The sequence below is a fragment of the Aspergillus karnatakaensis genome (genome assembly GCF_047715665.1).
Source record: "Aspergillus karnatakaensis strain CBS 102800 unplaced genomic scaffold BJY04scaffold_56, whole genome shotgun sequence".
NCBI classification, from domain to species: domain Eukaryota; kingdom Fungi; phylum Ascomycota; class Eurotiomycetes; order Eurotiales; family Aspergillaceae; genus Aspergillus; species Aspergillus karnatakaensis.
Window position 1 is genome coordinate 225,006 of NW_027395768.1, and position 20,420 is coordinate 245,425.

General features: G+C 52.8%; 9 protein-coding genes across 9 annotated transcripts; 4 read left to right on the forward strand and 5 right to left on the reverse strand.

The window, feature by feature from the left end:
• Positions 1–43: 43 nt before the first annotated feature.
• Positions 44–380, reverse strand: BJY04DRAFT_198344 (uncharacterized protein). Its single transcript, XM_073712603.1, has one exon. It carries the CDS (start codon positions 350–352, stop codon positions 68–70), a length of 285 nt encoding a protein of 94 aa, XP_073567247.1. The 5' UTR covers positions 353–380; the 3' UTR covers positions 44–67.
• Positions 381–1,254: 874 nt separating this feature from the next.
• BJY04DRAFT_222181 (uncharacterized protein) lies at positions 1,255–2,170 on the forward strand (the record flags this gene model as incomplete). Its single annotated transcript, XM_073717325.1, has 6 exons — positions 1,255–1,269; positions 1,322–1,358; positions 1,412–1,482; positions 1,540–1,603; positions 1,674–1,923; positions 1,993–2,170. 6 exons carry the CDS (start codon positions 1,255–1,257, stop codon positions 2,168–2,170), a joined length of 615 nt encoding a protein of 204 aa, XP_073567248.1.
• Positions 2,171–2,880: 710 nt separating this feature from the next.
• On the reverse strand, positions 2,881–3,999 carry BJY04DRAFT_222182 (uncharacterized protein; the record flags this gene model as incomplete). Its single annotated transcript, XM_073717326.1, has 3 exons — positions 2,881–3,439; positions 3,516–3,800; positions 3,860–3,999. The coding sequence occupies 3 exons, from the start codon at positions 3,997–3,999 to the stop codon at positions 2,881–2,883; spliced, it is 984 nt and encodes a 327-aa protein (XP_073567249.1).
• Positions 4,000–6,655: 2,656 nt separating this feature from the next.
• On the forward strand, positions 6,656–7,561 carry BJY04DRAFT_222183 (uncharacterized protein; the record flags this gene model as incomplete). Its single annotated transcript, XM_073717327.1, has 2 exons — positions 6,656–6,717; positions 6,784–7,561. 2 exons carry the CDS (start codon positions 6,656–6,658, stop codon positions 7,559–7,561), a joined length of 840 nt encoding a protein of 279 aa, XP_073567250.1.
• Positions 7,562–8,081: 520 nt separating this feature from the next.
• BJY04DRAFT_222184 (glycosyl hydrolase) lies at positions 8,082–9,752 on the forward strand (the record flags this gene model as incomplete). Its single annotated transcript, XM_073717328.1, has 1 exon — positions 8,082–9,752. The coding sequence occupies one exon, from the start codon at positions 8,082–8,084 to the stop codon at positions 9,750–9,752; it is 1,671 nt and encodes a 556-aa protein (XP_073567251.1).
• A 292-nt stretch (positions 9,753–10,044) lies between these two features.
• On the reverse strand, positions 10,045–10,797 carry BJY04DRAFT_222185 (uncharacterized protein; the record flags this gene model as incomplete). The annotated part of the gene is made up of 2 exons (XM_073717329.1): positions 10,045–10,558; positions 10,610–10,797. 2 exons carry the CDS (start codon positions 10,795–10,797, stop codon positions 10,045–10,047), a joined length of 702 nt encoding a protein of 233 aa, XP_073567252.1.
• A 628-nt stretch (positions 10,798–11,425) lies between these two features.
• Positions 11,426–12,796, reverse strand: BJY04DRAFT_198357 (chaperonin 10-like protein). The gene is made up of 3 exons (XM_073712604.1): positions 12,692–12,796; positions 12,192–12,644; positions 11,426–12,141 (listed from the first exon to the last, which is right to left on the reverse strand). The coding sequence occupies exons 1-3, from the start codon at positions 12,728–12,730 to the stop codon at positions 11,563–11,565; spliced, it is 1,071 nt and encodes a 356-aa protein (XP_073567253.1). The 5' UTR covers positions 12,731–12,796; the 3' UTR covers positions 11,426–11,562.
• Positions 12,797–14,122: 1,326 nt separating this feature from the next.
• On the forward strand, positions 14,123–15,379 carry BJY04DRAFT_230755 (TauD/TfdA dioxygenase family protein; the record flags this gene model as incomplete). The annotated part of the gene is made up of 4 exons (XM_073719359.1): positions 14,123–14,336; positions 14,391–14,954; positions 15,021–15,152; positions 15,204–15,379. 4 exons carry the CDS (start codon positions 14,123–14,125, stop codon positions 15,377–15,379), a joined length of 1,086 nt encoding a protein of 361 aa, XP_073567254.1.
• A 2,582-nt stretch (positions 15,380–17,961) lies between these two features.
• BJY04DRAFT_222188 (transcription factor domain-containing protein) lies at positions 17,962–20,195 on the reverse strand (the record flags this gene model as incomplete). Its single annotated transcript, XM_073717330.1, has 2 exons — positions 17,962–18,466; positions 18,553–20,195. 2 exons carry the CDS (start codon positions 20,193–20,195, stop codon positions 17,962–17,964), a joined length of 2,148 nt encoding a protein of 715 aa, XP_073567255.1.
• Positions 20,196–20,420: the final 225 nt, after the last annotated feature.

A 20,420-nucleotide genomic window follows, 5' to 3' on the forward strand; every position in this document is an offset into this window, starting at 1 on the left:
ATCCACCGAGAGTGCGGCCTTTGTTTGCGAGGAGTGTGCGGCCATTGAGTTGTTCCTGCACGGTTAGCTACAGCCACAACGGGCCGCGGCGCATATTGAGGCGTACCTGAGGGGTTGAGCGGAAATCCCAGTCAAAGTCTGGATCCTCGTACGTGGTCGTAGCTAAGCCGGGGATTTGAATGCGAGGGTCGTTCAAGCGGTTTGTTCCTGCTTCTAGTACCAGCACTCGTATGGTGGCATCTTCACTCAGCCGGTTGGCGACGACAAGGCCGGATGTTCCGCCTCCGACGATGATGAAGTCGAACTTTGCGTCTTGAAGGCCGGAGGCCGATTCGGTATCAATTGGCGACATTTTGGAGAAGTACGCTGTGGAAAAGGTGAGGAAGCTGTAGGTGCCTGGGTTGCGGCGGGGGGTATGGGTTTATCTCAGTCTGCCCCTCACACAGGGGAGCTCAGTCGGATCGCGGATGCTGCGTGCAAGTTCCAGCCCAGGCTACGACTGCATCTCCGGTCGCTTTCGGTATAGTACCAGCAGGGATCATGCATCGTGCCTTGGAGGCGTCGCGCCGTCGTTTGGCCTTCCTTTAGCGTTTACCTCTCATCGCTTTGTTATCGCTTACAGCAGCGTATCATGCTGTGGGCACTAGCTGTTAAGCTTTTTCTTCGATCGAGATATAGTCATCCCTTCGTCGTCTTATACCCAGTCCTACCTGCCGATGTTATGAGATTACCTTTCTGGACGTTCACGTCGTCAAGCTGGGAGATTACACGAGGCGCTAGCCCTGTAACTGCGGCACGTAGTGCGTCGCCAACACTCACAACACCGCGCGATAGGATACCACACAGTCGGGATACGGCCGCAAAGGTGCTGTGCCAGTGTGCCTACCGCGATGTCACACTAATATGCGCAACGATCAAGGGTTCGATCCTGCGGGATTCGTATGCACGCCCTCGACGCCCCTTTGTGGGACTCGAATCTCATCGCCTCGGTTGTCTGATCATTCTTTCCAGCGCTCTGTCCTGTCCGACTTCCTACTCCCCATCACCGACTTAGAAGACACCTTTACCTCTGCTGCCTCAGGCTCGAATATCATGCACTGAATGCCATGGGCAAGTACGGTTTGAGGTCTGCCGCTGGTCGCGAGCCTAGTTGTTGTGAGCCTCGCTCTGCAGGCACTATTCATCACGGCGGTAGTTCTTCGAGTGGTTTCGAGGAGAATACGCAAGATTGCACTGGGGCTAGATGACTACCTCATGTTGGCGGCCATTGTACGTGTTTCTCCCTGCGGCCTGCTCTGTACTTTGCTGATTGATTATCTAGTGGTTCGTCATTCCGTCGACGATGTTGGTGATTACAAGTACGCTTGTCGGCTCAATCTGAGATGCGGGACTGACAGAGTTGGGATTTTAGCGGTGACGCACGGGGGCGTCGGATTACATGTTACTGAGGTCCACCCCGACGATCTAGTATACACCATCAAGGTATGGTAATCTCTGATGCCCTGTGTAGAAGGGAGAGTACTAATGCCGCAGAACTAGATGATCATTCCCCTGCAATCCTTCTACGGCGTCGGCCTCGCACTTATAAAAAACATCCTTAATGGTACTTTACTACCGCCTCTTTGGAACCAAGAAGAGCATGCGAATCGCCATCTACACAACCCGGGGGATAGTCTGGGCTTGGGGATTCAGTATTGTCCTCGAGTCCTTCCTCCTATGCAAACCAATCGAATTCAACTACAACCCATTTCTCCCAGGAGGAGGCACCTGCGGCGACCGTAATGCTGCTTTCGTCGCAGCCGGTTTATTAAACATGGTGACCGATTTTATGGTCATGCTCCTCCCAATACCATACATCTGGAAGCTGCAGCTCCCGATGGGGCGCAAAGTTGGGCTCATTATAACATTCTCACTTGGACTATTGTATACCAACCTTATGTCTCCCTGGAGTGGGGTTGTAGCACATGCTGACACTGAACCCTCTACCCACAGTGTGAGCGCCATCAGCATAGTTCGCGTCTTCAGCATCATCAGTATTGACTTTGCCAACGCAACATTCACCCTTCCTATGCCTCTAATGTGGAGTATCGTCGAGGAGCAGCTCGCCGTCGTCGCCGCCAACCTTCCGATACTGCGCCATGTCTTCGCCACCATCCTCCCGCATTCTTGAATGGGGTCGTCCCGGCGGAAACCAAGTGGGCCGACGGATGATTACATTGATACCCCCGAAGGGCAGAAATTCAGCCTCACGCGCATGGATAAGGGCGTGAGTAAGAGCGTTGTCTCTTCCAAGGTGCGCCCTACGCGGGATGAATTGGAGACGAGGTGGAGTGATGAACGATCGGAGACGAGTTTGGTCCCAAATAGGGTGGAGACGAGTGGGATTCAGGTATCAAGAGAGTTCAGGGTTAGTTAATGACGGGGGGTCCAGCTAATTGAAGTTCTGCTGGCAAACTAGAACTTCCCCATGGAGTTTCGTAATTCGCTGCTTACAAGTAGCCCTAGAGATATGCACATGTGGATCCCATCACCTTTGGTGTGGTCCACTGGAAGTTGTATTTTGTGTAGTTCCAAGGCAGGGTTATCTCTTGCTTGCTTATTTTCGCGTTTTCTTCGGAAGGCCCGGGATGCAGGATCGTGGTTCTTGCGGTTGTATCTGATGGGCCAGAGGCGAGTGGAGGCAGGCTCGGAGGGGCTAAGGAGAGGGGTAAGAAATCAAGTATAGTGGTAGTTAAGCATGTTGCTACAGATATATCCCTATCTATCTTTATTTCAAAAGCGTGATATCTACACCCTAGTGTCAGCCATCCACCCAGTGGAGCAGGACAGTACTACCAATCCATAGCCTTAAACTTGGTACAGGCAGTTACCGGCACTCCATCACATTAACACCAGCACACACACAACCCCAGCCAACCCTAACAAACCTCCACTCCACTTAACTCTGTTGGACGCGCCCTGCCCTAGCCCCGCGACTCCATCTCTCTCCCCAAACCCTAGCGTTGCATTCCACTCGGGCAATCGTCCCCCCAGCAGCAACCCATCCGACCGCTCAGCGTCAATCGTACCCCTGAATGTCAACTCCGCCCGCCCAGAAATCCTACTACTCCCCCGCGTGATATAGGCAGTAAACGTCCCAGCAAACCGGACCACCGCTGCCTCTTCGTTAAACTCTCCAGAAACCGAAGGGAGCGTCATCAGATCGTCAGTAACCCAGTCATACACGAGGTCGCGGCTTCCCTCGATATCGTCCGGCAGGAGGAAGTTGGCGTTGTAAAGCATGTCCGTACTGGACGAGTCGCAGACGTCAGTGACGTTGAAGACGAACTCGTGCTCCCAATTTGAGCCGTTGGTGCTTGCGCGGCCGGAGAAGCCGTACGCAGGATTCGTGGTTCCTGGTGTAGACATGTTGAAAAGCCAGCGCGGGCCGGTGTCCCAGCTATATAGTTTATCATCTCCTGTTAGCGTGTAACTTGGTGCACGGCAGGGAAAGACCCTCGCTAAGACAGACATACCCTGTCTCCGAGTAGAATCGAAAAGCCTCGTCGGTTGTATAGTTGTCGGAACGGGGCACGCGCAGGTCAAACGGCTTAGGCCAGGCTCTGAGATCGAGGATAAACGGGTTTACGTGCGGCGCCGATCTCGGGGGCTGCATCTTGATGCCTGTCATGGCATTCATCTCGACTTCAAATGTCTTGTTCTCGAACTCATCGCAGATATATGCGGCGGCGGCGTTTTCGTAACTGTTCGGGGGGTCGTATACGGGGTGGACTGTTATTGTGACGGTGCCGTTATAGTACCTAGTGGATTTGTAGGTTAGTATATTTTATTCTTTCCTTGGTACCTATGATCAACTCACGATCCAATAGAGCTGTAGTAGTCATAGTTTAGCCCGGTGACGTTGGTCGGTCGTTCGGCAGCGCCCTCAGTGTAGCCGCCGACGCGGGCAACGCCCGGTTGGAAGAGGGCAGCCAAGGCCAACAGCAAAGGCCAGTGCATTTTGCGCGGCAGAATTGGAGAAAGTTCCAGTTCGAGCTCGAGAAGGGGAAAGCCGGGCGTTTTAAGGTGTGGCCGTGGGTCTTGCCAAGGCTAATACGAGGTCGAGTCATGAGAGGATAGAGCTAAGATATAAAGTCGATGCTCTATTGGAGGGGGATTTCTTGGGTTGAGGCTTTGTGCTTGGCGGGGTGCTACTTAGTTGCTTCTAAACTATCGTATTCTCTATTGTATTGTCAGCCTAATGATCGGTCAATCTGGCTTAACAGTCGACGATCTTTCTCCCAGTCTGTTGGCTTCTCCGAGCATAAACCTCACGCCCGGGCTGCAATACGGGTTGGCTCGCGTTCAGTGGCCAATGAGACTAGCCACCCGGCTCGGATTTGCGACTGCGACTGACTGCGACTGCGATATTCGCACCCGTATGGTGATCCTCAATCCACATACAGACCTTCGAAAGTACTGCGACCAGGAGACACAACTGCGAAGCAGGCCACAGAGGTCCCGAGTCACAATAAGAAAGGCTCAAATCCCATCTCCTTTCGTTCATTCACAACTTCCAAGTGTCTACGGGGCGCGTCCGGTATAAGACCAATCCTCTTGACTTCACACGTACCCAATATACCAACATTATCCTCACGATGGAACGTGGACACGGCGAGACCATGCCCAAACGCTTGCGCTATTTCACATGACCAGAAAAAGGTGGGCAGACCTCCTTCTCAGCTAGTGTCATCTGAAACTCACGAGATTTCGAACAGTGTCTTCCTACCGACCGCACATGGCCCCTGCAACAATGCGCTCACTGTGCCAGTACAATAATCCTTGCTCGCCGAGTATGACAGCGACTCAAGAAAGACAGTGGCATGAGAACCCCCAGCCCGGAGGCTCTCTATCGGCTCGTTCAAGTGCGAACCAAACTGCAGCTCGAGTGGGTGTGAATGGAGATCGATCAGTAACATGGGAGACGCCACCAAACAAGCAGGACGACCTCTTCTTCAATAAGCCAAGTGTGCAGTGTATTTCTCGGCATTACTGAAAGGCGAATGAGAAACCCTTGACGCCCAGATATCAATGCCGGGACCAGGTTCACGTAATGGCTTCTTAACAATCTTTACGAGGATCTCTAACCTTGACGGCAACGCTTTCTATCGCTAATATCTATCGACAGAAATGGCTGGTGGAGATTAACGCCACTTGACTGCTTACCCTCGGTGTGGGTATGATTGTGAAAGAAGGGCGAGGCAAATTGCCAACTCTGAAGCCCGTGCAACTTAATACAAGGACACGATCCGGTACGAGATTCAGGAACCCATAGCAATCAAGTCCCGGGCTGATAAAACCCATGGTCTTCCATTAGTTGACGCGCTGATGGCCTATCCCGAGGATCTAGCCTCATCATACGCAGCACAGAGTCCTTATCCTCTCGAGGAATCTCCTCGGTAGTGGTAAGTTGAAAAGGCCGCAGCGTCTCAGGGGGGCTATTTGCATAACCCAAGCAAGAACCGCTAACCGTTGTTGGTCCGCAATCTGTTCGTACGACTCTGGAAAGGGGCCGAAGCATCTATGGTGCTTAATAAGGATCTCGAGATCGTACTCTTCATGTTCCGGGGGAACATCCGGCTTGAAAATGTAAAATCCGGATCCGTATAGCAGGCTGATGAGCCGTTTTGCTTACGAAACCGTTAGTGTTCGGTCCAAGATGATCCGCTGCAGGATTGAAACTTGCCGTAGCACCAAAGGACCAAATATCTGTTGCAGTACACCATCTCATTTGCAGCTGAGCCTCAGGGCTTCTGAAAACAGGAGTGCCGATGGGGTCGCCGCGCTACGCGTGGACGGAGTCTGTCTGAACGGTGCTGCCGAAGTCGGCGAGCTGAACATCTCTGAAACCAGTATCAACGTGACTGTGGCTCACTAGGATGTTGCTGAGTTTGATATCTGTGACCGGTCAGTGTTAGCAAACCTTAGAAGCAGGAAGGTAGAGATTAGTATGTACATATCGCTCGTCATGCAAAACGGCAAGTGCTTCGAGCACCTTTCGCAAGACTAACGCCACCTCAGAATCAGCAAGTCGTTGTTTGTTTGATGCGCTGCGAACAACGTCATCAAGGTATTTCAAAATAAGTGTCGGAGGCGAATTAGCATCTTCGATGTGCTCAATGAGTGGGCGGATAGAGGAGAGTCCCGTCCGGCCTTTCAAAACCTGACCAAGGAGGAGGGCTGGCGGCATCGCAGAGAATATCAAGCATTTAATGGATGAAGAAGACGAAACGACGTCGAATGGATGGTTGCAGGGGTGGTGGTAGGATGACATATTACCCCTGATGCAAGCGAACAGTTTATCGCGCTCGCTAAATGATAAATCAAGAACCCCTACGAGTCCCCGGGCTGCCCCATCCCTTGCAGGGTAGGATCCATAATAATCAAGGCCTGGGGCCGTCTTACGAATTCGCCACACAGCTGGGCTGACCCCGGGTCACAGCGTCGAGCCCCTGGCGCTTGCAGGCGCATATGGGTCAGGCCGATTGGTGGCCTGGAGATCAAGTCGAGTTGCGTTCAAGGGCATCTACCCACTCGGAGCTACTGTCAGCCTATATATAGACCCGACCTGCTAGCCTGCCCATTCGGTTGAACATGCTCCTCCGCTACCCTCACCATGCAGCCGTCCCAACGTTACTCGCTGGACCTTCAATCCCCCTTCGCCGGACCGGCTGGCCTGTACTCACTCCCATCTCACCGGCATAACACAAAATAGACGTACTAAATTTGTGCGAAACCCCCTAGCTTCGTTTGCCTGCTTGTTCCCGCCTCGTACATCCCGCAACTCATCGACATCGCCAAGAGCCACCAAGCAGCACACTCTGCAATCTCCGGCTGGTATATTATTCTGCTCTCGATCAGCGCGACCGCACACCTCGCTGCTCGCTTAGATAGTATTCATAGCTTTTCAGTATGGCAGTGTGTCCGCCACGGTGAAATAAAAGGGCTTAAGGGTGTTTACGTCCTGGTCAGGTATATCCAGCTATTCGTGCGCTGGGTAGCTGCTATGATTCTGCTCGCATTCTACGTCGCGTTTTGTACGGGAGCTTCCTCTCGACAGGAGGGTTACGCCAGCACAGCTGCACCCTCCAACACCGCCATCCTCGCCATCGTTCTCTCCCACGCCGTCATCACCCTTCCATCTGCTCTCTACCACCTCCACAAGAACACCGACGAAGACGGCCCCTTTAACGACATCGTTATTTGCCTTCTCCAGGCATCCTTGCAAACCTTTCTCCAAATAACTGGCATTCTGACCTCGCTGATGGCATTTATCCCGCAAATCCATCTCATGCTCACACGGCCTCGCGATGGTCGTTCCTCTAACCAGGACAGCCCGAGTACAATCAGCCTTGGATTCCAAGCCATCGCTTTTACCCTCCTTGCTGTCTCGCAGGGATGGAGGACGAGGCCCCCGCACCGGAGGGCAGATCCAGAGAGCTGGTGGGTTAGGCTTTATTTTTCCGAGGCGGGCTTGCGGCTGGATGGGTGTCGCTCGCTGTGTCGCAGCTGGTTGTTTTAGGTGTTGCTCTCTGGCTTGGTAGTGACGCGGGTTATATTGCGCTGTATATGCTGTATCAAGATCGATAAGCCTGCTAGATCGCGTACCTTGGGACTCTCTAGGGCGAAAGCATGGCTTAAACACCTCGCTTATTGTTACTAATGTCCCAAAGTCTTCCACTATCATTACGGAGTATCAGGATTAGGTATGATCATGGCAGGAGCTAGTGTCAACTCCGGTTTGCCCAGCCTCTAACGGCGAGACGGAATGTGCTGGAGCACTGAAGTACTGGAGCGGAAGACTGCCCTATCCCTACCTACCAGGATGGATAAACATAGGCAAGCCTGGGATAGGCGAGCAGACCCGACTGTGGGCGCGGGGCGGGGTGGGCGTCCGGGCTCCTCTCCCTAATTCCCCGCGGGAGAATCCGTCCTCTGTACAATCCCCCGCGGCGATTCAGTTACTCCAATCTCCCATTATCATGCATATAACAGCATCTATCCCCTGCACATTGACTCAAATAAATCAACCCGCTCGCAAAATGTCCCCGCAAACCACCTACCACAACCCCATAATCCCCGGCTTCTCCCCCGACCCCTCCATCATCCTCGTCGACGGAATCTTCTACCTCACAACCTCCACCTTCCACATCTTCCCCGGCCTACCAATCTACGCCTCGCGCGACCTCAGAAAATGGACACACATAGCCAACGCAATATCCCGGCCTTCCCAAATCGACCTTTCTAGAGCAGCAATGAGCAAGATGCCCCTAGACACAGGCAAATCCATGGTCGGGGCCGGCGGGCTGTTCGCACCGACGATTCGATATAACAAGGGGCGGTTCTACATAATCTGCACGAACGCCATCGTCGGATCGGCAACAAAGAGTGGAGCAGGATCAGGAACAGGATCAGAATCTGAAACCGAGAATTTCTCACTCCAGAACTTTATAATCCACACCGACGACATCATAAACAGCCACTGGAGCGACCCAATCTTCATCGACAATTTCCACGGCATCGACCCAAGCCTGTTCTTCGATAATGACAATGGAAAAGTCTATTTCCAAGGCTGCTACAACATCAACCGCCTCACGCAACCCAGCTGCACAATTAAGCAATTCGAAATCGATATCACCACGGGCGCCCGCCTCTCCGAGGAAACGGAGATCTGGGACGGCCATGCAAGATACGATACTGAGGGTCCCCATATATATGAGGTTGATGGATGGTATTACCTCCTCGTTGCAGAGGGCGGGACGTTCGAGCATCACATGCTGTGTATTGCTAGATCCAAAGATATCTGGGGGCCGTATGAGGATTATGAAGCTAATCCAATATTATCTGCTGATGGGACGGGGGAGTATATACAGAATGCGGGGCATGGGGAGCTATTTCAGGATGGGGAAGGGGGTTGGTGGGCTGTTGGGTTGGGGGTTAGGGATGAGGGTTGGGGAACAGGAGATAAGCTTGGTACTGGAGAGTTTGTGTCAGTGCTTGGACGGGAGTCGTTTCTTGCGCGGGTTGAGTGGCCGAGGGGCGGTTGGCCGAGGGTTCAGGAGGGTGGGTTTAGGATGGAGTTTGAGAGTGATGTTGTAGGGGTGGGGGAGGGTGGTGAAGAGGATGGCTTCACGGCGCCAGCGAATGTGAGTGATGTGTATATCCGGTATCCGGATCTGGGAAAGTACACGATTCCTGAGGATGGGAGGGGTGCAATCTTATTGGTTCCTAGCACCACAGGGTTCTCTGAGACACAGGGGACCTGTACGTTTCTTGGCCGGCGGCAGCGCTCTCACACTACTGTTGCAATTGCAACTCTTGATATCCCGACCCTCTCGCGAGGAATATTTGCCGGGCTAGCGCTATACAAAGATAACCTCCGCCATGCATCCCTCTCATACAACCCCACCGACCGCAAGGCCTCACTGATTGTCAAAACTCTGGACGGCGAGAGATCAGCCAGCGACGCAATGCCTATCGATCAGGATGTCAAAAGCCTACAGTTCAAGATCGTCTCTCAGCCAACGGGATGGACCTTCTCCGTATCTCCAACCGGGGGGAACTCCTGGACGGAGCTAGGTCGCGTGTCGGCGGTTGAATTTTCAGCTCGGGAGATGACAGGCCCGATATTAGGTATTTTCGCGAGAGCTGCAGCAGAGGCAGAGACACGGCAAGACGCTGTGGTGTTTTCGAGCTTCAAGATCGAAATTTAGTACCGGTAGTCGTATAGCTTACCACTACATGTTTGTGGCATCAGACTGACGTTAGTGGATTGCAAAGCAGAGTAGAGCGTTGCGTGTCTTCACAGAAGCCCATCGCATACTCGGTGAGGTCACTCATTTTTCTAATCCCGCGTATGAAGTAGATCCAATAGAAAATGGCATTCGGCAGTCACTATCTCAGCAATCTGGGCAGGAAACCTAAACACGAACTTTTGATGCAACTACCATGACAGAGGACAGAAGAACATGGAGAAACTAGAAAGTGCAAAACCCTCGCTGACATCTAGGTTGTTATAGGGTTACAATAGCTGTAATCAACAAGCACCTCACAGGTCGGCTCGCCGCAGCACGTATCAACCATACAAGCACTTCCAGACGGACAGTCCGCGTTCGTGTTGCAGACATCCCCGCACTGACTGAAGGCGAAGCAGTAGGACTCACCGTCTGTGCCTAGGGCGCAGGGGCACCCGAAGGTTGATAGATCAGGGCATGGGTTGAACACGAGATTATTGCATGTTGTTCCTGCGCAGGTAGGCCCGGGGGGGGAGGAGGTGATTGTTTCGGTAACCGTGACTTCAACCGTGGATGTCTCTGGTGGGGCTGTAGAGGTTGTCTGCGGGATGCCAAGGCACGAGCACGCTGAGCCGTAGATCCCGGCGAAGGTGCAGGGGCCTGGGGAGAGGTAGGTTGGCACGGCGGTTGGGGAGATGGTGACCTGGCGGTGGAGGAGGCGTTTTACGGTGTCGCCGCCGCCGCCGGTGACTGTTATGGTTTCGGTGACGGTGTTGGTAATGGTCCTGTAGAGGTCGGTAAAATTTTGCCAACGAGATGCTGCGAGCGTGACTTACGTTGGTGTGGGTGTTACTATTACTGCCTGGTAGCTGGAACAGTCGGCGAGGCGGGACTCCCTGGGAGGGTTGTTCCCGTTGTTGATTCGGTTGATGCATGCATTGGTTCGACCAGTGGGACACTCTTTGGGTTCATCGGCGGAGCAAAGCCAGGCCAGATACAGGAGGGAAGCGAGAAGGAGCTGCATGGCGAATGTTGCGTATGTGTGAGATGTGATCAGGTTGTTGAGACGTGATAGCGGTTATGGCTCTTGCGCGGGGGTGAGTGAGCCTTTATACCTCTAGGTTAACTTCCCTCTCCGACGTGCTGGTCATGAGCCTGAAGACTCGGGCTATAGTCTTCTCAAGTGATACAAACTGCAGTTCGAGACCAATGCAGTGATAGTGTCATGCAAGTCAGATCTGCCTGAACTCTGAGCCGTCCACTGCTGAATGGCTATGGAGCCGAGGAATCCAGTTCAGTCTTTCTCGAGTGATACGAGCTGCATTTTGGGACCAATGCAGTGGGTATGTCATGCAGGTCAGATTCGGGGGCATATTGAGCTACCTCAGCATTCGGCAACTTGGGACAACTGCATTGGATGGTGCTGTCTCCTGGAGGATCTGTGTAACATGATGCCATCCCCGCAATATGACAATCAACAGGTCAGATGAGCTTGGAGATCGTCTTTACGCAAATCTTATCCCGATTCTCAGCCACAAACAGCCATTGTGATGGGATAATCGCCGATTTCCGATCACAGGGTCAATCGCGGAGGGTTTCAATGGAGCTCTTCAAGAGGAATATCGTATCGCTTCAACATACCTTGTTTGCATGTTCCCTATCATTCAAAGGAGCGCAATTAACCCTGGCACCATCGGAAGACCAGGAGTGTGGTCTGATCAATGCACAGAATTGTGTCAAGAAAAGCAATTTCTATCGACCAGTTTTAGAGCTATAGGCCTCAACCAGACTACATGGTAACCACCAACCGTCCCTTCAAATGAGGATCCATATACTTCTCCGGTAGGTTCGTTGCTTCTTCCAATGTCATAGTCGTAACATGCGAACGCACCCCTTTCTCTGCCACTAGCTTCATCATATCCGTCACCATTCGCTGATTGGCAACCAGACTGCCCTTCACGCTCAACTGCTTGAAGATCAAGTCAAACGCACTGAACTTGAATCCTTCCGTCGGGAGACCTAGCGGCACGCAGACACCCTTGGTCCGGAGGAGTTTCAAGCTCCACTCTGTTGCCTCCACACTATCAGTGCAGACCAGAACAGCTGCAAGTCCCCCATCACCTGCGAATCTCACAGTCTCATCAACCGCGTTGGGAGAGTTATAGTCAACTATCTTGCCAGGTCGTAGATGCTCAGGAAGTTCCGCCGCAAGCTGCCGTCCCTCAGGCCGATTATCAATAGCCACAGTAGGATGCCCAAGTCCCGCCAGGAACTGCAGCGCCAGAGCACCCAGTCCACCAATCCCAATAACACCAACAGGTAGACCAGGCTCGACATGCGTTTCATCAATCCCGCCCCAAACCGTCGCCTGTGCCAGCGTTAGCTCATAAACACCACAGTAGGGGTAAGGATACTGACACCAGCACACATCGACGGCGCCGCCTGCTCAAACTCCACCCCGTCAGGAATCAACACACTAGTCGCCGCATCTGCAACAACAAACTCCGCAAACCCGCCGTCGGCATTAATCCCCGCCATTTCCTTATTCTCGCAGAAGCGCGCATCAGGCTGGTCTGGCTGGTGGGGGTCTCGCGCAACCTTACAACCAATGCAAGCATTACAGGCGTGTCGGAAATTCAACATACCGACGCGCTGCCCCTTTTTCCAGCCGGCTTTTGCGGCTTGCGCGCCTACTTCGACGATTGTGCCGACTGGTTCGTGCGAGGGGGTTAGTGGGGTCGGGGAGTTGTAGACGCCTTCGTAGACTTGGTAGTCTGTGTGGCAGAAGCTGGCGGCGGCGGTTTTGAGGAGGAGGTCGGTTGGTTGGTAGCTTGGGATGGGGATTTCTTGGAGTTCGTAGTTTGTATTATACTGAAAGCGTGTGAGCGTTGTATCTACCTGCGTATAACAAGGCGCACCTTGACGAGCCGTAAGGCTTTCATAGTTTTTGGAGCCATGATCGGGGTGAATAGAGTGCTAAGGGTAGGACCTTGTGGGAATCTGAATCTAACAAGTTCCTCAATTCCAGAGCTGTGAATTTATGGGGATCGTGAGGGGATTCCCGGTTGCATGGCTATGACGTGGACGGCTCCAGTTTCTCCAAATTGGGGTATCTTTATTTCAAAGCAGCCAGCGCAGTCCCGGGTAATTCTTAGCGTCTCTTATTCCAGGCATGAGTTTCTCTGGAACCTACCCCGTGAATTTTAGCAAGCACTGGTGTCTGCCCTTTTTCTGGGGTCATGATTTCTTCGTGCCGATCGAGCGAGGGAGACTGGGACTCGTGGCTGTCGACCAAGCCCCGCGTCGCGAGCTGGAAAATATGATAATTTCATAGCCAGGTCACTGATATAAAGGCTGATATAAAGAGCGGTTTGCGACCTCGCTAGTAGGCATGCGAAGCTTGTGGCTCGAAGGGGGTAAATATCTTGCCATACGGGAAAGATATATATTACCCGACAGGCTCCCTTCCCCACCCACATTGAACGACGCATACAGCGGGCTATAAAAGCACATTTTAGAGCATTTTCTAGATGATTCTGAGAAACACACTGGGAGGATACAGAGAGATGAATGTCACAGATAATTCCATCAAAGGATGGCACAACCCATCCTGAGCGTGGATTATGTTGTGTGGTGTCTCTCGAACATGCATTAACGATCTATAGGGCTTCTTATCTGGCAGTTGTGGGGATGAGGAGCATTGAATTTGCCGGTAGCTGTATAAACAAGTAGTGTCTAGATAAACATTAGCAGACCGAAATCAGAGGGCAGAATGAGACGTGGACTCGCCGTATCCCCGAAGTGTCTGAGTATGTGAAGGCTACGGCGCCCTACAAGACCCGCGCTCCGACTCACATACACATCGAACCCTATCGCCGACAAGGATAGCTCCTCGGGCACCTGGAGTAGATATGCCGTTCACTCCAGAATTGCGCAACAGTCGCGGAAATTTCGTGACCCCGGTGACTCAGCGAGAGGACACCCGAGTGGTCCTGGGTTCCTTTCTCCTGAGCTCGTCATCTACAACGGTGATTGCGCCTAGCGGCTGTCCCCCATCCACCCTCGATCTGATTGACCAACAATTACGCCGATCCCCGCCATCATCTCGTGCTAGTGAGATTTCCTATAGCTTAATGCCCCTCGTACCTAATCTCCAAGCAGAATGGCGCAACCGTTGCCTTGTTATCGCCGAAAGCCGATGATTCGCGGCGATCGGTGTTCCACATGCATTACCCCAAGCCATGAGGGCACATCGCGACACAACGTCTATATAAAACCTGCCCTGTCCCTTCAATCCATCCGCTGCTTCAGAGCCACACCAATTGAGAGATCCCCAGGCAATAAATAACATGACTGTCCCCATCCCCACTAAGAACGGCCAGAACGGTCAGAATGGCCACTCCCACCCTCGCCAGCACTCCTCCGGCTCCCTCGAAAGCTTCAAACAAACCGTCCTAACCCCCGTAATCGGAAACGAATTCCCCAAAGACTCCATCAACATCGTCGACGACATCCTCAACGCCCCCAACGCCGACGAGCGCATCCGCGATCTCGCAATCCTGAGTATTACCCCTCCACCATCTACCACACCATATAGGAACGAGCTAACAACAACAGTCGCCGAACGCGGCGTCGTCTTCTTCCGCGCCCAAGACAACCTAACCAACGACCTGCAAAAACAACTAATCCTCAAACTCGGCTACCTCACTGGCCGGCCCAGTTCTCACGGGCTCCACATCCACCCCGTCGTCAACGACGCCCGCGAATTCGGCGACCCCGACCCCCAAATCTCAACAATCAGCTCCCTCGAACACAAAAAACTCTACAAAGGCGCCTACGGCAAACAAGCCGCCGTGTGGCACAGCGACATCAGCTTCGAAAAAGCCCCCTCTGACTTCTCCGCTCTGCGCTTGACACTCCTCCCCGAGACAGGCGGCGACACGCTCTGGGCGAGTGGGTATGAGCTATACGACCGGATTAGTAAGCCCTACAGGCAATTTCTGGAGACGCTGACGGCGACGCACTCGGGGGATGGGTTCCATCGGGCGGCGAAGGCGGGGGGGTTTAGTCTTTACGAGGAGGCGAGGGGGTCGCCCTTGAATGTGGGTGGGGAGTTGAGCAGTGAGCATCCGGTTGTGCGGACGAATCCGGTGACGGGGTGGAAGAGTATTTTTCCTGTTGGTGTGTATACCTTTGCCTTTTGCTGGTTGAGTGTTGGGGACGGATGTACTGATGATGAGGGTTTAGGCACATTCCCGAAAGTCGTGAATGGGTTGACGACGCGCGAGAGCGAGAACCTGCTGAAGTATTTCCATGATCTGATTACCTACGGGCATGACCTGCAGGTGCGGTTTAAGTGGGCGCAGCCTAATGATATTGGTATGTTATTTCTTTCACATTTGGTATACAGCTAGAAGCTGACTGCTGTAGCAATCTGGGACAACCGCAGTGTCTTCCACACCGCAACCTTCGACTACGATGGCATTGGCGAGCGCAGCGGCAACCGCGCCGTTGGGATCGGCGAGGCGCCGTACTTCGACCCAAGCAGTAAATCGCGAAGGGAGGATCTGGGGATTGAGGATCAGATTAACCCAGTGCATTGGTGATTGATATCTGCGAAAGACACGAATGTGCGAGCGATATAATGAGAAATGATAATTTACCTGGATAGCAAGTGATTGATAACTTATTCACTGCGTATCCCTACCTGACAATGTCCTGTCTGGCATAGGCAACGTCTACCCATTAGGTCCTGCAATGTGAAACAAGACGGTGTTAATACGAGCTTGTCAGCCTTTCACGTGCGGGGATAGCTAGAATCAAGAATCTGCAACTGTCAAACATGTTGCTGAAGGAGGGAGATTGGATAGAATGGTGCCGCCTTAGCTAAAATTCCAGTTAAGTGCTGGGCATCCATCTGATGCTGTACAAGTATCAGCATGGTCAATTAACATTTACCGACTCCACTGGGTTGCTCGTGTCCTCCAGCCACCGTCACCGGAGATACGGTGGCTCTAGGAGAGCACGGAATACTCTGTTTCGATACTAAAGGTCCTGGAGAGTGTGCTGGAATTGTTGGTCGTTTCATTATGTATGCTAGACTGCTGGTGGTTCCTGGCGCCATGCAGGTAATGCTCACAGCAGGGAGTCCTCAGCCATCAACTGCCGTGACAAGGAAAGATGAGGAAAAACCCGCTCAACGGACAAGATGGCTCAAAGGGGCGGACAGAGTTTCCGAGGAAATAGTATCGCTTAAGGCAGAAAGTGTACGAGGATGTCCATAACTAAACCATGAACGATACTGCTGGAAATAGTAATCTAATGTATCCCATGGTTAAGCGTGATCAAACGTGCCAGTGAACGGGAAGTGTCATAGGTAACCGGCCGAGAGCCGACAAGGAATGAAATATAAACACCCTACTCGATTAAACGCAGTTACGTTGTACCACCCATATTCATCCCGCCATACTCGACCCCCCTGCCAAAGATCCGGCCACAGCAGCCAAACCTAACAAACCCTAAATAAACCTCAAGTACCATCCATCCCCCATCCCCACCTGTCGCCAACTGCACCACCACAGGATACCATCTCTTCCACTGACATCGCAACTAGTATTTCCTCTGGCTATGCCCAGTCCCCGAAAGAGTAGGACCCAAGTACCCCGTCTTCTTCGCAGCGGACGATACGGCGGCCGTCGCAGCCCCCTGCGCGACCTTCTGGACTTTGGCGTCGGTAGCCCGCTTAACCGCCTGCTCACAGATCCAGCATTTGGCGGTGGCGGGGATCGTTCCGTTGACTTGGCTGGATGGAATATTTGTCAGAAATGTGTTTTTCTATTGTTTCAGTGGGAAGTTGAGGGTGGTGAGGTGGTGCAGGAAGAGGGGGGCGACGTACTGTACACACATGATTCCTGATTAAGGGGAGCTGGTAATGGTAGGGGTTTGATTGGTGAAGTGATCTTGGATAGATTGGATGTTCCTGATAGAAAGGTGAGAATGGATGCGGGTGTAAGGAGCAGGGGCGTAGAAGAAGGGATGCTCTGCGATTTATATCTACGAAGCTGGGTGGCATATATTGATAGCCTCATCGTGTTAGTTCGTGCCCGGCAGCCCAGGCAGATTAATGATTCCATGGGAGAGCGTGGCTGCGAATCAGCAACTGAGTTTCAAGACGCTGTGTGATAGGATACACAGCCTCGTGGGCCTGGTCATGTAGGAGCTCCTGATAGGTCTAGGGCCGATGGGTCCGAGATGTATAACATTTTCAGCTGCAGGTCTGCAGTGGCTGACGGGGTTTCGAAGATAGCAGGTCTTGGTCATTTGAGACACAATCTCCACGCCATTAAGAAACTGGGAGGCGTGGAGGAGATAAGGTTGGGTTGACCATGAGGCTGAGTCGGTCTTTTTTATTGATGATAACCTATCGAGCCTTGCTACAAAGAGTATGGTCCCTGTTAGTGAGATTTCAGAGCGTCGCTGGTCCTGCCAGGTGTCGAGCATAGTTAACCTTCTCAAGTGCCTTCCAGTGATCAGCCGTAGCCTTGTAGCCTCGCATCACGCCCGTTTTAGACAAGTCCATGCTGTCATTCTAGCCATGTTACAGGTTTTGGACTCGGCCCTGCTAGACATGGGTAGAGTGGTTGATCTTGGTGAAGCTGATCAGGCCCAGCAACCTAGGCGGACACTTATCAGTCTTCCTATATCTGCGAAACGGAACCATAATTCTTCTCGGGATGGAGTGTATATCTCATCCATTATACTTTAGACATCCTTCTCTAGATATTACAGAGATGTGGGGCTGAACAAAGAAGTTTAATTAGGCTAAAACTTAATATAGATCCGTAATCTAGATTTTCCTGAACTAGTTTATTTTCTCTCTTCTTATTCATTTCCAGATAATCGCCGCGCCTAGCTTGCGAAGCTACCGTCAGCGAAAGCAGTGATTCCTTTTTAGGGTATACTACCACGTCCACACCTGCATTACGTAGTATTGCCGCCCCCCCACCACCAGTCATGGCTTTACTAGGTCAAGTCTGGATAGCTCAGAATACGGCTATGCAATCGAAGTTTAAGCATGTGATTAATACCGGTATACCTAATCACCCAGCACCTAAAGGGGACATACCCACTGCTAGGTAACAGCCAGTCAACGAAGCGAGCTAACTACTGCACAGCCCCGAAGCCAAAGTCAAACCCTCAACCCAAACGACTCCCCCATATGCAACCCAAACGCATCCCCCGCCCAGAAATCCTCCACAAACAGCCCCAGCGCCCTCCCATCAACCGTCTCCGGCGTCCTCGGCGTCTCCACCCCATTGCCACCCCCATGTCCATGTCCATTCCCATTTCCACGACTCGCCTGCGGACTCGGAATCAAAAACCCCGGCGTCGGCGGATCCGTCAGCGCGCGATCAAGCGTATACGTTGTCTCCGGAATAAACGCCGACCCAGATCCAGACGCATGTCGACTCTTCTCCGCAAACGCAGAATGCGGCCCCGCCGCGGCAACAAGCATCTGGCTCTGACTATCACTAACATAATCCATAACCCGGTTGATCGTTGTTTCAAGAGCATCACGGTATTTCCGCACGGAGGGATGGCGCTCGGCCATGACGAAGAGCGCGGAGGAGCAGGCGCGCAGGTCGTTGGAGACGTGGATTGTCCACAGGCGAGGGGAGCGGAAGAGGCAGAGACTGTTTGTTCAAAGCGTGAGTATATCCAACCTAGATTTTATCGGGGTATTGCAAGGGTGAGGAAGATTGGAGGGAGGGAAATATACCAAATCGTTAACCCCGCCATGAACACCGTATTAATCAACAAAAATGAATACCAGGTTGAGTCGCGCTGCCGCAGGCGCTTGAAATACTGGCACATTTGGCCGGAGGCATAGAGGCATTCTCTTGCGAGTGGGTCGTCGGGTGGTAGGATGCCTAATATCGGATGGAGGAGTGTCCGTCGCGCACTGTGGATGTGCATATTGATGAAATCGTCCTCGTATGCTGACAACGCGGGCAGGTTCTTCTGGTACTCATCCAAAGATGCTAAAAGCGGCTGGACTTCAGGAAGGAGGGCCGGGAGGTCACGGTCTAGTCTGTAGACTCTCGCTCTCGTTCTGGCAGATATTCGTGACAGACCAATGCAGGTGATGCAACAGCGGATGTTCGGCCCGTTCCATTGCTCCAGTGGGCTTTTGGGATGTCGGAATAGATCGTCTGGTGCGTCGGCTGTGAGGCTGTCGTCGATGTCAGCTGGCGGGTCTGCGTCGATTTCTTCGTCGGCGATGCTGAATGGTCGACCGAGCGACCATGCAACGGCTCGTTCGTTGAGGTATACGCTCCAGAATAATCTCCGTCGGCGCTGGGCATCGTACGGTCGTAGTCTCCGGTAAGACGCTTCGCGGTGGAGTCCAAAGTCCACGCAGATCCGCATCGCAAGACCCATCATGTACCAGACGCTGGAGCTCGCTGCGGATTGGAGGTTATACATAGCCAGAAGCATGAGTGCTTCGATGCTGGAGATGGAGAGTGATTCCTGGAGTGACGGCTGGAATTGCATCGCCGTGACGAAGTAGTTCCGTGGTGGGGTGGAGTCGTACATCTCTGTCATTTTGAGGATCGCGGCGCCGATAGCGTAGACCATGAAGATTTTGAACCTGGCGAACTGTTCTTCTGTGCTCGGGCCCGGTGGTTGGTGCCGGTTTGCGTGGAGGTCGTAGATCTCTGATCGACAGAGGAAGGGGAGGCGCATGTGCATGCTTTTGAAGTATGCGTCTAGGATTCTGGCCCCGATGATATCGTCTGGTACGCCTGCTGGGCCTGTTGTCTCGTTCTCGCTGGAAGGAGGGATGAATTCGTGTGTTTCGTTTGCGGGGATAGTATTCCAGACTGCACCAGGGACGATGCGGCCGATATTTTCGGCGATGGCTAGGCCAGACGAGGGGCCGAGATAGTTACCTTCTACTTTGTTGGCGTAGCCGTGGCCTTGGATGAGGAAGTGCATTACGGCGCCGTGGTTGTCAGGGTCTGTTGAGGTGGAGCTTACGGGTGTTGTTTGGGTTTCGGTTGCGGTTTGGGGGCGGGACTGGTCTGCATGTCTTGATTCATGGTCTGGATGGTTCGTCCGGTGTGGACTTTGGTGGTGATGTTGAAGTTGGCCTTGGCTATGCTCTCGTTCTCCAGACTCTGACCCATCACCACCCTCTGTTAAAGCGGCTAACTGAGCTTCCAACGTCTCAATCCTTTGTGCCAAAGCGCCCTTCGACATGCCATGATGCCACGAAGGTACACTATCACTCCGTACACAAGGTTGGTTCGCGAGTTCGCAGTTTGCGCAGACTGGCGCGCCAACGCATCGCTGCTTTCGTCGATGGCAGCGGCGACACGACTTAGGGATGCGCTTGCGGATCCGCGTTGCCTCCTCCATGGGTCTGGGGTGGTTAGCTGAGGGGCATTGGATGGTGAAAATTGGGTATGGACGTTGCTGGGTCGTCTCGAACGGATCTCCGAGGAGAGAAAGACGTCCTGTTCCCCGCAGTGTTATTGCCATTGGGGATGTCGCAATTCGTCAGATGGAAGGTGATTGGAGATCACGCCATACTATCGCGAGATGGGAAATGGACTGTCGGAGTTGGCTCGGCAGCTACGATAG